This window comes from Limulus polyphemus, unplaced genomic scaffold, assembly GCF_000517525.1.
Source record: "Limulus polyphemus unplaced genomic scaffold, Limulus_polyphemus-2.1.2 Scaffold4849, whole genome shotgun sequence".
NCBI lineage: Eukaryota > Metazoa > Arthropoda > Merostomata > Xiphosura > Limulidae > Limulus > Limulus polyphemus.
The window spans coordinates 24,275-39,619 of NW_013670459.1; the positions used below are offsets into that span (position 1 = coordinate 24,275).

The following is a 15,345-nucleotide window of genomic DNA, read 5'->3' on the forward strand; positions in this document are numbered from 1 at the left end:
ATACTATCTTACCAACAGTACCAATAATATTGTATAATATCTTACCAGTAGTACCAATAATATTGTATACTATCTGACCAGCAGTACTAATAATATTGTATACTATCTGACCAGCAGTACCAATAGTATATACTATCTTACCAACAGTACCAATAATATTGTATAATATCTTACCAGTAGTACCAATAATATTGTATACTATCTGACCAGCAGTACTAATAATATTGTATACTATCTGACCAGCAGTACCAATAATATATACTATCTTACCAACAGTATTGATAATATTGTATACTATCTTACGAACAGTACCAATAATATTGTATACTATCTTACCAGCAGTACCAATAATATATACTATCTTACCAACAGTATTGATAATATTGTATACTATCTTACGAACAGTACCAATAATATTGTATACTATCTTACCAGCATTACCTATAACATAATTGTACTGTTACAAAGTATTTATTACTTGGCATGATAATTCAACTCTGTAATAAACCACATGAATACCCTCTTCATAAATTTCATTTAGTATGTAATTTGATGTTCACAATTAATTAACCAAATCCTACACTGTATGTATAGATGCATTCATTTGTTCAGTCTAAAAGGTGGATAGATGTACAGTATTTGTAAACTATCACCCTGCCTTGAAAATGATTTATTTTCAGCATTGGTAGCTTTTATTTATTTTTTCCCCATCTGGAAATTATAAGTATACACTGCTATTTCCAGACAGGGAATCAAGGAAAAATAATTGTAACCACTTTTTCTGTAAAGTGCTGGAGAAATGAAATGCTTATAAACTGCAAAGGAGTGTTATGGGATGTGGAAAGAAATATTGATTTGTCTGTAACAAGACTTCCTTTTGACAAGCTTATCACAACAATGTATGAGAGCAAAGATGATTTTTCTGAAACATAACATTACTTTACAAAAATTATTGGTTTCTCAAACAAACTGTGTGTGTACTGTCTTTAAAGAAAATAAGATTCTTTAAACAAATCAAATACTGAAAACTATGGTATAAAAGCAAAATTCAATTTAAACTTTTGTTTCTTTATGACCTTATACAGTTTAGGTTATTTAATGAAAATGTTAAAGAAATAAAGGCACAAAATTGATTAGAATTTACATATCCTACTAAAATCATATGGTTCTTATGGTATTTCCTTCATTGATACATGTATAGTTAATGGTAATACTACTGACTAAATGCCATACAATTTACATTTATAACCATTATCATGATACTTTGCCAATTTTACTTATCATTTCTTTCCTCAGGATCAATATATTAACTCTTGAATGATTTGTGCCATGAGTAAGATTGCTGCATTTTTCAACAAGTTTCTTCACATAACACAGCAACATACATGGCACAAGTTTATGACAGGCTATTAAATACAATTAATTTGAGTAATCCAAGAGTTAAACTGAAATATATAATCCAAGTATTTCACTATCTCTTGGTCTAGCTAAACCATGAAACTACAGATCATTACATAATTTTAAAATGTCCAGTTTTGTGGTCACTGCACAAGATATTACTATAGACTAAAATCAGAGTGACACAATCATACACCACAAGAAATTAATAAGTTAATATTATCAAGTGAAATTATAGAAACACATTAATTAGAAAAAAACTTACCAATCATAAGCAAAGAAACAGTCAGATGTTCCCTTCCTGTAGCTTTTAGAGCTCCTAGAACTGTTCCGACTATGGCACAACAAAGTCCGACAAAAGCAATCATCACAATAAACCACCTTATACTGACAGTTTGTGTCACCATCACACCACAGCAGTGTTTAGGTTCCTCAGTTTCTGATGCAGCAGGAGCAGTAAAAGTTCCCATTCTTCCATTTAATCTAGTCCTTCCTCTTCTATGAAAATGTCTAAATGTACTATTGCGTCTATTGCATGCCAATCTTCGAGAAGGAGATCTTGAGCGATGAGGAAGAGGAGGAGGATCACACCTACTACTGGGGATACTATGTAAATCAGGAGGTGGAGGTGGAGGGTATGAAGGGGGTGGAAGACGCCTTCCTGCTGTTGTGACCACAGATGTGTACGGTGGAGGGTAATTGATACTGCGAGATCTTGGTAAAACCGAGTCTGAAGGAGTTTCCACTAGGTTATGTTGTTCAGTGTAAACTGCTGAAGCAGCATTTGCAGGTAAGCACCGTTGTGTCCTACGCAGGCACATTCTGTTACCGTCACAAGAAAAGGTTTCATTGAGTTGAAAACCTCCAACATGCCAGTGATTTTGATGTGTGTTTATATGAGCTAAAGTATCATTATTCTGACATGCTCTGCCAACAGGATTTCCTCCAGCCATTTTCATCTGATTAGTTTTATGCTTTCTCTGTCCTTTATTTATCATGCATATTCCACAAGCAAAAGATGTAAATGATAAACTCAAGTATAGAGACAATGAAATAGAACTATCTCTGTAATTAATTAATTAAGTCAACTATCCTGCAGTATGACCAATTAACAACTAGTATATGAAATATATCATGTTTTAAAAATGCATAGGCCTAAAAGTAATACATGTTTGTATCTGTGGCTTTTAGCCCATATTGTATTCTTATGAATTAAACCTGAAACATTTAACAAAGTAGCCTCTAAAATGATTATGATTTGCCCATCTTGAAGACCAATAAATAATAGCTACATGTGTTTCAATAAACATGTAAATATCTTCAATAATTTAATTAGGTAAATGTATAAATATATTGAAAAACAATAATTGAACTTTGGTCTACATATTTTAATCTGTTAATTACTACTTATCACACAATAAAAATGTAATTCACATTTCTTAAAAGACAAACTAATGAATATTCTACCCTTTTTCAACTCAAATGATTGTTTTAAACTTAAAGCCAAATCCATGCTATAGAACTAATAATCATAATCATTTATTTTAATATAATATCACAACAACTAGAGCGGTAAAAATTGTAAAAAATAAAATGGCTGTGGTGAATAACATAATTACAATTAAGTATGTTTTAAAACGTATAAATCTAGATCCTACAGCACACAACTGTTGGCAAACTTATTGTAACTTATAAGATAATACTTAACTTAGTAGTTTTCCTGATGATATTTAACCAAATTTTACACAAAAAACATAGTTAACAGTGAAAAATGTTTTCCTATGACCACAAATGACTGAATGAACACAATGATATCTTATCCAAAGAAAGTCTTCTTCAGCTGGTTGTCACTGTTGATGATGGGAGAATGATCAGACCTGTCATTGTCAAGTAAGTTGCAGTCTAAATAGTTCCCGAGATTGGTCACTGATTTACTATTTATTTCTTCACAACAAATTTCTCTGAACATGTTAATTGTGATAGAGAACAATTTATAGGTTGTAATGACTGTTCATTTTAATCTTAACTTCACATGCATTGGAGTGATTCTGAGAAAACTACTATGAACTTACAGTCTCAGAAACTGAACCAATAACCAACCACCATCACAAACACATGCGAACACAACATCACGACTATACTGGATTTTACACATGCGTACACACAGATCTCTGTCGTGATCCTGTTGCCATCTGAAAAGATGACTCCTGATTGGTTTGCGGTTGTCTCGAAAATACCGATGTTATCGCCATCTCTTGTCCGTATCGCATAATCAAATCAATAGAGAAACAATACGAAATATTTGAAACGGTTAGTTTTGTTTCGGATATTCGTGTAAAGCGACACAAGGGCGATTTGCACTAGGCGTCCATAATTTGAGCCGATGGAGTAGAGTCAACTATTCAGTATTACCCACCGCCACCTTATAGTGCAATTTGACCATGGCCTAAAGTATAGAGAGTATTTTTTTATTTCTTTTTATAGCAATGGAACACGAATCACCGATCCACAGTTCAGCTTGATAATCATTTAGCCAATTGTGGCCTAGATCTGAAATTACACTTTTATTTTAATTTAACAACATGAACTAAAAATTTCCTATGGTATATTATACTTCAAAAATTTCACAGTGGGTAAAAAAATTATGTTATTTGCAATTAAAATTGCATCTGATGTCATATATTATAATATTTTCAAACGGTGAATTATTGTTGCATAAATGTATATACTGTTGCGTCAGCGAGGTCACGTCATTAGTATCACGCCACCTGTTTCTAGAAATATCCTGTTCCTTCATGAATGCCCTAGCATTTACTAGATATGTGTTAGTCTTGTATATATATAAGACGATCACAACGTGACGGAACAACAGAGGTAATGAGTAACTGAACTGCAGTCAGAGAGAATATTGTTAAGCACGTGAGAATTATATCGTTTGTTACAGAGCGACTGTTGAAATTAAGTGTATCGTAAAGTTGTATTCGGAAAGAATAAACCAGTTTTATTTAAAAAAGGACTTGTGTCGCTAAAGTTTCGTCGAAACGAATTTACGGAAAATTAACTAACGACTGGAGGCGTAACAATGTAATCGGTCAAATATTATTGTCTTATGACACATATAATTATTATAATTTCAATCATGCTTCACTAGCTTGGAAAAGGCGATCATGCCATAACAGTAGTGTTGTAGGCTGGGTTTTTAAACGTTCGTGTTGTTGTTTGGCGAGTGGTAGGCTTGATGTTACATAATGTATATGCGATTTAACATTTAAATTTTTCTCCATAGTTTTAGAAAAATTAAACCATATATGAAGAGAGGATATCTGTTAATCAGTTAACGAGTATTCATCAGTTGGTGTCTCGCGAATGACTAGCAAAGTAAAAAAGTTAGGTCTACTAATAACTGGAGGTTTTTGAATCTTGGACTTGGGTGTACATTTTACCAATGAGTGGTGACAGTCGAGTCTCAAAGAAGTAGACGAGACAAAGATTCATACAAAGAACAAATGTTTATTGATAATTTTACAATTTTAAATATAAAAAAGCACTACTATACAATAAAAATACTATACAATTCACAGTAGGGCAAGTAATCTTGTGTTTATGTGTACAACGGATAAAGGACTAGCAAGAGCAATGAAGACTTTAATATACAAATAAACTCTTAATAGTATGAGTAGGCCTGACATGGCCTGATGGTTAGGACACTCTACTTGTAATTTGTGGGTTCCATGTTCGAATCTGATCACCAAACATACTTATCCTTTCAGCAACGGAGGTATTATAATGTGACAACTATTCCCACTATTCATTAGCAAAGACTGGTTTGTTTTGAATTTCATACAAACTAATAAAGGGCTATCTGTGGTAGTCACCCCTAATTTAGCAGTGATAGGCTAGAGGGAAGGTAGTTAATCATCACCCACCACTAACTCCTGAGCTATATTTTACCAATCAATAGTGGGATTGACTGAAAGAGTAAGTGAAAGTGACGGGAATTCAAACCAGTGACCCACAAATCGTAAGTCAAGTGCCCAACCACCAGGCCATGACACACTCTTATTAATAAAGAGAAAAATAAGTGAATGGTGTTAACTAATTGCCTTACTTCTAGTCTATGATTTCAAAATTAAAGGCAGCTAGTGCAGATAGCTCTCGAGTAACCTGCATTAAATTCATAATAAAAAAATAAAGCTAGGGCAAATTCTTCTCCCCTGTGACTTGGTCTAGGATATAGATGAGGAATACTAACAGAGTCTATCACCAAGTTGAGATGTAAAATAATAAAGTTAATCATCGCTTTAATCTATGTGAAATCCAAATTCCAAATAGCACCTGCACAAATGAAAAATAAAGTTAACTCTAATGTACCCAGAGAACTTGAGGAATTCTCGGTTGAAGTTAAGTTTATTAAAATACTATCAAAAATCTGTGTTAAGTCTGTATAAATACTCTTTGAAAATATGTGTAAATACTCTGTGAAAATCTGTGTAAAATACATTTTCCTAAACCCCAACACTGTCTTAAATATGTCGATAAACTTCAAGTTTCTAACACAATAAATCAGTGATCGGTGCTTGTTAAATCAACTGGTCAATGAGCAGTGAAGTTTATGGGCGAGTCTACTCCAAGCTGTTATCTAATTCGCCAAGAAAGAATACCTCAGTTAGCAATTTATCAAAATGTCATTTCTCTAAGAGAATCTGTTAAACAGGTTTCTTGAGCTTTACTTAACTATGTTGTGAACTGTATGTTAGTTATAGGGCGTATGATGTTAATAAAATAAATGTTTATAAAAGAAGTCCTAGAAAGTTGAGAAATATTAGTGATTAAAGATCTTTGCAAAGTGTCTACATATAAATACAAGTGAACAGTTAGATCAGTAGTGGTGAACTGTAAATGAGTATTGAGTACTCAATTGTTTTCAGCTGGTAGAGTGCTTGTCATTCTGTGAAGTATTTAGTTTCAGAGAAGTGTTTGGATCTAGATTAGTTGTTAGGTTTTGTATGGGCCAGATTTTTTTCAGTAGGTGTCTGTGACTTGTTGGCGATAAATTTCAATAATAAACAAACAGCACGCAGTCCACTTGTTTCAAAATAATATATTAAAACAAGACAAATGTTCGTCACAATGGTTATCACAGTTGTATCCTGAGCTTTAAGTAATTGTATCTGTTTCGTCAAAGTCCACACAGATTGGTTCAATTAATTTAAAACACAATTGACAAGACAAATTATTCTTCTCTACTTTATTATTACAATACAATCTGTGATAATTTCACTTTAAAAATTGCCACTATATGCTCTTTATGGCCAAACTCACGCATTCTAGATCTATCTTTCGAACTAAATTTTGGACGTGTATTTACACCCCGACAGATGTCTAGAATGTTCCACACACACTACTAGATATTATGATGCAATTAAAACAGCGAAACAAACTCAAAAGGTTTTCGTAACATGATGCAATAATATAACAATCACCAATTCATAACTGCTGAACTACACAACATATGATTCTTAAACGGTTACACGAACAAATCTGTGATAAACTACTACTTCTAAAAATAACTAAATTCAACATAACTATCTCAATAATAAGTCTCACATTAAATTTAAATGGAAACAGTCGTGTATATCTAACATTAGCTATCGAGTATCATTGCCATATGAAGCAATTTTTGAATGGTCAGGCTATTGCCACAGTTAAACAATGTGACGCATGATGTGTGTGAAAAGCACATTACTGGCATGCAAAGCATGTCATTCCTGTGAGCTCTGGAGGCATGCTCCCCAAATTATTTTTGAAAATTTAATACTATGAGATTGAATCTTGAGCCATTTTAATTACAAATACTCTATACTCACAACGTATATTGCATATTTCAAATTGCATGACCATGTACTTTGGCTGAATATTATTTTAACATCTAATTTTGGTACAAGTTGTAATTAGAACACATTATAGTGAAGACTGATAGTGTATGGTTTCGATTTGTAGTTGCTTCAAGCTGTACTAAGTTTTACAGCAAAGTTTTATGGAAATAAGATGTTTGTGTGATTGAAAGGTGGTACTTGTACAGTGGTAAACTTTATTTCAGTTATTTATGTAAAAACCACTATTTACGATTCGCATCCCATCCTTCCATTTCGAAAATGAGCCCTGTTACTACAACAACCAAACAATTGTAAAAAGCTCAGAGGCATATGTACCAGTATTGTGTTAGTTGTGGTCATTTGGTAATGGTACAGTGGGGAACACAGTTGTATGCTGGTTAATAGCATGTCCTAGACTAGGATATTCACAGGCGCTTGATAAACATTTTCTTCAGGCAATACATGCATAAGTACAAACATGTCTTTAGAAGTTACGCTTGGCCAAGGTAATATTTTTGACACTTCGCGTGCGCAATCTGCTTTTAGAAGTGTATTATTACAGGAGTATTAAAAAGTTCAAACCTCCACTTATAATTGAATTCCTGACCAAACATTCTCAATTCTGACATTTCTTGTATAACATCAAATTCTTAACCCTTTGGGCCTGGCATGGCCTGGTAGTTAAAGTGCTCAACTCGCAGTCTGAAGGTCGCGGGTTCGAATCCTCGTTGCCAAAAATGCTCGCCCTTTCAGCCGTGGGGGCGTTATAATGTGATGGTCAATTCCATTATTCGTTGGTAAAAGAGTAACACAAGAGTCGGCGGTGGGGGGTGCCTTCCTTCTAGTCTATTACTACTAAATTAAGGATGGTTAGTGAAGATAACCCTAGTGTAGCTTTGCACGAAATTAAAAAAAAATTAAACATTCTGGCTCTCTTATCTACTTAACTGGTAAGCAGTTTACATTAATTCATTTATTTGACTATCCTACTCTAGCGAAATAGAAGGCAAAAATTTTCTTTTTGGTGATTGGCAATTTGGAGATTAGCTGGCAGTTCCAAAGACATCTAAAGTCAACCAGACAGTGGCTCACTGATACATCTTTCATGCAGGATGTTGTGGAAGCCACAAATTGTCTATTCCTGAGTTCTGAGGAACCACCCCAAATTCCATCAACATCAGCTATCTTTTTATTCATGAGCTGCTGACAGGCAAGCCATCCATGGTGAGGGAGCCATTATCTTTCCCTGACATGTCAGTAGAACCCAGACTGCTAGCATAGTCGGCAGCCTATGCAACCAACTCTGCCGGTAGAAACAGAACCAACAATGATCAAAATGAAAGAGTCATACAAAAAGAATAGCACTTTTTTGACGTTTATGATGTTACCCAAAAGCATCATAATCATACGCATGCTCATTTCGGATGGGATCATCACGTCTCTGAACACAAGAAGACTTTCTCAGATCCATGAAGAAATCAGAAGAATCTCAAGGAGGTCCTTCATCAATGGCACTCTTGTCATCTACCCCCTCCACATTGATTCTTTGTCATTCAGTTCACCACTACAACTACTTATGACATCAATGTTGAACATCCACATATTTGATTCTATTACCACTGGTCAAGAAACCTTAATACAGCCTAACCATCTTGATTTTGTGATAACAGTGCCAATAAGTGTTCCATCACATCTCACCATTCAAGAAGCTAATGCATTAAAACACCACTACCGGACCCAAGCAGCTAAATGAATGGAGAAAGAAGAAAGAAGACAAGAAAAGAGGCTAGAGCAAATCCAGCTAGTCTAGGACAACCATAAAGCTTTTCTGAATCAAGGACAAGCGTATTAAAACCAACGGAGACCTGGCAAAGGTGAAGAAGATAACCAAACAAACCACCTCTTTAAATAAGAAATCAACAGCAGTCTTGGAAAGCTGATTGCCCAACATATGACAAACTACTCTATATCAGTACACACTGTGTGCTTTCTTTTATATATATATATAGAGAGAGAGTGAGTGACAAACACACTGGCTGACCACTATATTAAGTACTATATACCCTATTAGACTTGGGCCTGAGCTAATGTAAAAATGTAAATTAGGTTACTCACATGACATGCCAGATGATTCCTGCAACACTTTAAATGACTAGAACAAGCACATTAGAGTAGCCAGTCTAACATATATGGAGGAAGGTAAAGATACTGCAACATGCAAAAAAGACATAATAATGGGTGCACGTTAAGCAGATGCCATAGTGGCAAAGATAGTTTCATGGGTAGGTTGTTCCAAGACATTGGTCACTCAGCTTTATTAGCAACGGAAAAAGGTTAAATAAAATATCTGCAGCAATTGACATAATAACAGAAAAAGGAGAAAAGCAGTTAGACAGAATGATAAAGACCAACCATCATCAAACCATACAACAATGTTAAAGTCCAACCAATATTAAGCAATACAACAATGGTAAGGTACAACCAACATCAAACAATACAACAATGGTAAAGCCCAAACCCACATTAAACAATACAACAATGGTAAACTCTAAACCAACATCAAACAATACAACAATGGTAAAGTCCAACCAACATCAAGCAATACAATAATGGTAAAGTCCAACCAACATCAAACAATACAACAATGGTAAGGTACAACCAACATCAAACAATACAACAATGGTAAAGCCCAAACCCACATTAAACAATACAACAATGGTAAACTCTAAACCAACATCAAACAATACAACAATGGTAAAGTCCAAACCAACATCAAACAATACAACAATGGTAAAGTCCAACCAACATCAAGCAATACAATAATGGTAAAGTCCAACCAACATCAAACAATACAATAATGGTAAAGTCCAACCAACATCAAACAATACAACAATTGAGAGGTGTTCAGTTCAGATCAATTCACAATCATCTCCAATTTTACATTATAAAGAACATCACAGTCATAGGAGACCATTGCATAAACTACCAGACTAAGTTAACAACAAGGCAAATTACATTTGGTGGTGTAAAAGTATAGCCTTGGGACTAATAACGACTGCTGAAAGATGACACTGTCTAATCAAACACGATTCACCCTCTTTTGCATGGAGAGAGAAAATAGATTTGCAAAACACACACACACACACAACAATAACTCACTAACCTAATGTAGTTCCAACTGTGCAGGCCTTTAGTTGTGGAGTCATAGTTTGCATACTCTGGGCTGTTCAGTTCCTTTAGAAGGCAAAATGGATAGCACAGATTACCTCAGCATTATTTCTGATCAAGTACATCCAGTGATGATTCATATGCTACCTGATGGAGACAGCTACTTCAAAGACAACATTGCTTCCATTCACCATGTCCAAATTATGTTTGCGTGGTTTAAGAAGCCCAAATGAGACTTCAGGCATTTCTCATGGCCACTACAAACCCCAGATCTCAATTTAATTAAACTTCTTTGTAATGAACTTGAAAGACACATTCGCCATCACTATTTTTTGCCTACTTTGCTCCATGAATTGCATATAATATTAATGCCTGAATGGGAATAAAACTACATCATATCATGGCTGTCATCTGGGCAAAAGATGGATTAGTCCGATATTAGATATACGTTCTATTAATTTGGTCAGCCTGTTATATTTACATATATATTTTGTTTTTACAAGTCATCTTATTGCAGTGGAAGACCATGAAACTTTGTCAATGGTTATTGGTAACTCTGCATAATTACTAGGGTGCTGTTTCACAACTATATTGAATGTAGGGCATTAGAATTCATTCTTGGTAACATTACATAGTAATCGGTTATATTAGTTCTCTTTAGTATAAGTAAGGTGACTGTAGGATTTCATTCTTCACCATTGGTAACCTTACTTAACTGCCAGTGGTGTTATTGCAATATAAGGGGTATAATGTGTGAAATACGTGGCATTACCTTTGTTTGTGTTAACTTAAAATAGTTTCATCTATTTCTTTGAAGTTGTGATTTTTGTGCACTACTGTTATACATATGTATATATATATATGTGTGTGTGTGTGTGTGTACATATATATATGGCATTACCTTTCTTCCAGGATTACTGAAACATTGAGTTTTATATTTATATTGTGATTTTTTCTACACAATATGTGAAAATACTCATATTCTTCAATAATTTGGGACGGTTATTGTTATTTTATATGGTAACTGATTTTTTTCTGTGTGCTTGGTGATAATATATCACTTTATTTTTCATTTTAAGTAGCTTAAAAAGTTGCTTTTATATTTATAGTTTGTTTTAAAATGTATTCCTGGTTGTATCCATGCACTGTGTCCAAAATTAAACATCCATATTCTAACACATCTGAGATTACTAGTTCAAGATTGTGCAGACAATCCAGATTCAGCACAGTGGCAAAAACGTAGTGGGTTGTTAACAAAATATACTGATGTGTTTAAAGGACCAAATGACCAACTGGGTCGAACTACAATCACTTAGTATTGGGTAGGTACAGGTGATGCAAGACCAATTAAACAACCACTATGTAGGCTTCCCTGGAGTACTAGGGACATAGCTAGCGCTGAAATACAACAGATGTTAAATGATGGAATCTTAGTGCTTGGTCATTTAAGGTGGGTGAATACTGTAACTCACATTGATGTCATTCCAGTATCATGAATGGACGAACGTCTGGGTGCATTGGAAGAGATCTACTGGTCCAGTACCTTCGATCTAGCATCCAAATACTAGCAAGTTGAATGAAATTACGAAAGCAGGCTCAAGGTTGCTTTAGGCACTCGAAATAGCTTCGAATTATACCGTTCGGTCTGTGTAAGATGCTTGCTGCTTTCGATTGGTTGTGTAAGATGCTCGCTACTTTCGATTGGTCAATGGATTTTACAGTTAAAAGAGTTGCAATTGGAGTCATATCTGATATTCTATGCCGACAATGTCTTACTGTTTGGTCGTACATTAGAGTTTTCAGCTAAGAACTTGAGAATGGCATTCCATCAGATGAAATATGCAGGCTTCAAATTGATATCTAGACAATGTACGAAGGTGAAATTTTTCGGTCATATTGGGGGTAGAGAAGAAATATCCAAGGATCCTGCTAAAATAATAGTGCTGAAAGATTGGCCTCAACCTATAACAAAACGAGATGTCTGCAGTTCCTTAGTTTTGCAGTCTATTGCCAATGGTTTGTGGGCAACTTTTCTAAGATTTCCTCACTGTTATGAGCTCTAACTAAGCCAGGAATGCATTTTCATTTAGAGGGAGGATAATATGCAATCATTCTATTCTCTGAAATGTGCTTTGATAGAAGACCCAGTGTTGGCATAGCTACGGGAGGATTGTGAATTCATGCTGGACATTGATGCCAGTGTTACTGGAATCAGTGCAGTGTTTTCGCAGTCACAGGATAGAGTGCAACATGTAATTGCATACACAAGTCATACACTCACAGCTATGGGATTCAAATAATGCAGGATGAAGGGAAACCGTTTGCAATTGTTGTCTTTGTGAGACATTTCTAACACTATTTGTATGGCAGAAAGTTCACTGTTTGAGTGGACCATTCGTCATTGGAATGGCTCATGAACTTTAATGATGATAGAAATCTGAATAACAGCATTGCAGGATTGTAAGTTAGTCATGAATTATGTCAACATAGAAATGAAGATGGATTACTTCGCCGAATGGTAAGGCCCTGTACTTTTTCATTCAATGTGCAAACACCTTGGATACCATGTGGTAGTTAAGATAATTTATACTATAACAACAAAACATACAGTGATATTCCAGTGCTGGATGGATGACGTGATTAACTGTTCAAGAGCTCTAGGAAGGACCCAGACCTAGTGTAGGTACTTCTTGCCATGCATCAAGGTGGAAAATGTTTGATTCTGATTGTAGGATGTAGTACGGGTGCATGTAACCTATGATACTTGTACTATCAGTTATGAGGGTAAAAAAGATGTGCTGTACCATTGTTACCAACCTCCAAGCAGTTCTTCTAAGCCTGTATTGTAGCTAGTAATCCTTAAATTTCTAAGGCAGGAAATTCGCTAAACTTTGTATAACTAAAAGACTGGAGGACATCAAGATGTTACACAAACTTCTGCTAACATTAAATGATTTGTTCTAGTTGCATGTGAATATTGTATGGTGTGTACCACTCAAAGGATAAGTCGACCTAAACAGGGTAAACCCTAACAATAGATTGTGGTTCATCTTTACAGAAAATAGCCCTGGATATCACTGGCTCAGTCCCAGAGACAGATAAAGATCGATTATATATACTTGTGGTTAGTCACTGTTTCACTAAACTGGACGAGGCTTATCTAGCAGCATAGAATCCTCTTGCCTCCAGCTGGACCAAACCCCATCTTATAATCTGACGAGTCAGTTCTCCAAAATATGAGATACGATAGTCAAAGTACACACAAAAGCGTATGGTAAACTGGCTTGACCATGAAGAGTCAAATGAAGTGCTATACAAGTTGTATGATGACACAAACTACAATGATAAGAAAGAGCAGACAAGAGCTGTGGGCATTTATCTGGCTGTTTATGATGAGCTAGATGAAGAAATTCTAGATCCAGAGGCGATGCTTAGCTCAGATGGACCATGGAACCGTGAATGTTTAGCTCCTAACTGATATGTCTGGAATTGAACGCAGAGCCCAATTAGAATGATCAGGTAGTTGAAAGATTTCTGAGTGAAATGTTGTTGTGGTCCTTGCTTTCTGAGCGCCCAAATGGTGACACGAGGCACTATATATATGCTACAAGGTGCAGTTGTCATTGTATATCAACTGGGATGGTGAGGTAGTGTAAATGATTTCTGAGTGATTTAGTTTCACAATCCTTACTTTCTGAGCCCCTGAGTGGTAACATGAGGAACTATGTTTGTGTTAAATTATGCAGTCACCAGTCCTGTATCAACTAGGATGACCAATAAGTTGAGAAACTGCTTCTTGAAAGGAAGTTGCATTCCTTGCTTTCCAACCTATCAAATGATGTTCACTGTGAAATGTGTACATTACATTGTGTGATTTCCATTTCATTATCATACTTAAGGAAGTTATTAGGTTGAACAACCAATGATTGAAAAGAAGTAGTGTTTCTGAGCTATCAGGTAGTAGTAAGTAGCAGGATGTGTCGATTACAACTACTACTCGATCAACAAAATTATAATAGTTTAATGCATCGACAGTTTGCACAACTGAAGATGAGAGTTATGTGTTCAAAAACACAGTCAAGAGGGCTTTTCTACTCATGCTTTCTGAGCTACTGAGTTATTTTATTCGGAAGTAAAACATCTAACATTTCATAAAAGTCGTTCACCTAATCTGGCAAAGTACCAAAAACACTATGGAGAATATTGTTCGAACCTTTGCTAACTTTTTATTATCTATTTACTGGTTTGATGCTGGAAGAGCTTCCCCATATCAATGATGGAGTTCTGTTCTTATTTGAATATTTACTCCTTTACACTATAGTGATAATACAAATAATTAATCATTACTAACGAGAAGTTTCAGCTGAAAAATATAAGTTCAGCTGAGCTCAGTCTGTGAGTATTTATTTCGCGAAAGTCTGAAAAGCTTGATGGCTTACAGATGGCAGCACTCAACTTTACCAAGCTACCTGCTATAGCTCTGGAAGTAAGCCAAGACGGTTATTATGTTAGTCGGGCAAGAAGATAGAAGCTATATGTCTAAGAACCATTACTGTATGTGGTGACATAAAATTAAGATAAATGTATATGGCAATGTACATGCCCAAGTAAATACACATGTGTGGTCCAAAATGCGTGTAGGAACATTACATGAAATCCGTCACAAGTGTTATATGATATAATATTGTTACGCCTCTGTGTTCGTTTGTTAATTTTCCTTAAAAATTATTTCCGAAGAAACTTTAGCGATACAAGTTCTCTCTTAAATAAAACTAGTTTATTCTTTCTTAATACAACTTTGCAATACACTTAATTTCCACAGTCACGCTATAATTCACAACGATTCACGCGCTTGACTCAATTGTCCGTCTCTATCTCTGTCTGCAATTCAATTCCATTGTTG

At 35.1% G+C, this 15,345-nt stretch overlaps 1 protein-coding gene across 1 annotated transcript in view; it reads right to left on the bottom strand.

Annotated features, from left to right (window-relative positions):
• The window catches only part of LOC111088957, a 23,472-nt gene extending 19,952 nt beyond the window's left edge, over positions 1–3,520 (bottom strand). Inside the window, exon 1 of the mRNA XM_022400390.1 lies at positions 1,664–3,520. Coding sequence (XP_022256098.1) covers positions 1,664–2,396 — 733 coding nt within the window. The 5' untranslated portion in view covers positions 2,397–3,520. The remainder of the gene's footprint in view (positions 1–1,663) is intronic.
• Positions 3,521–15,345: the final 11,825 nt, after the last annotated feature.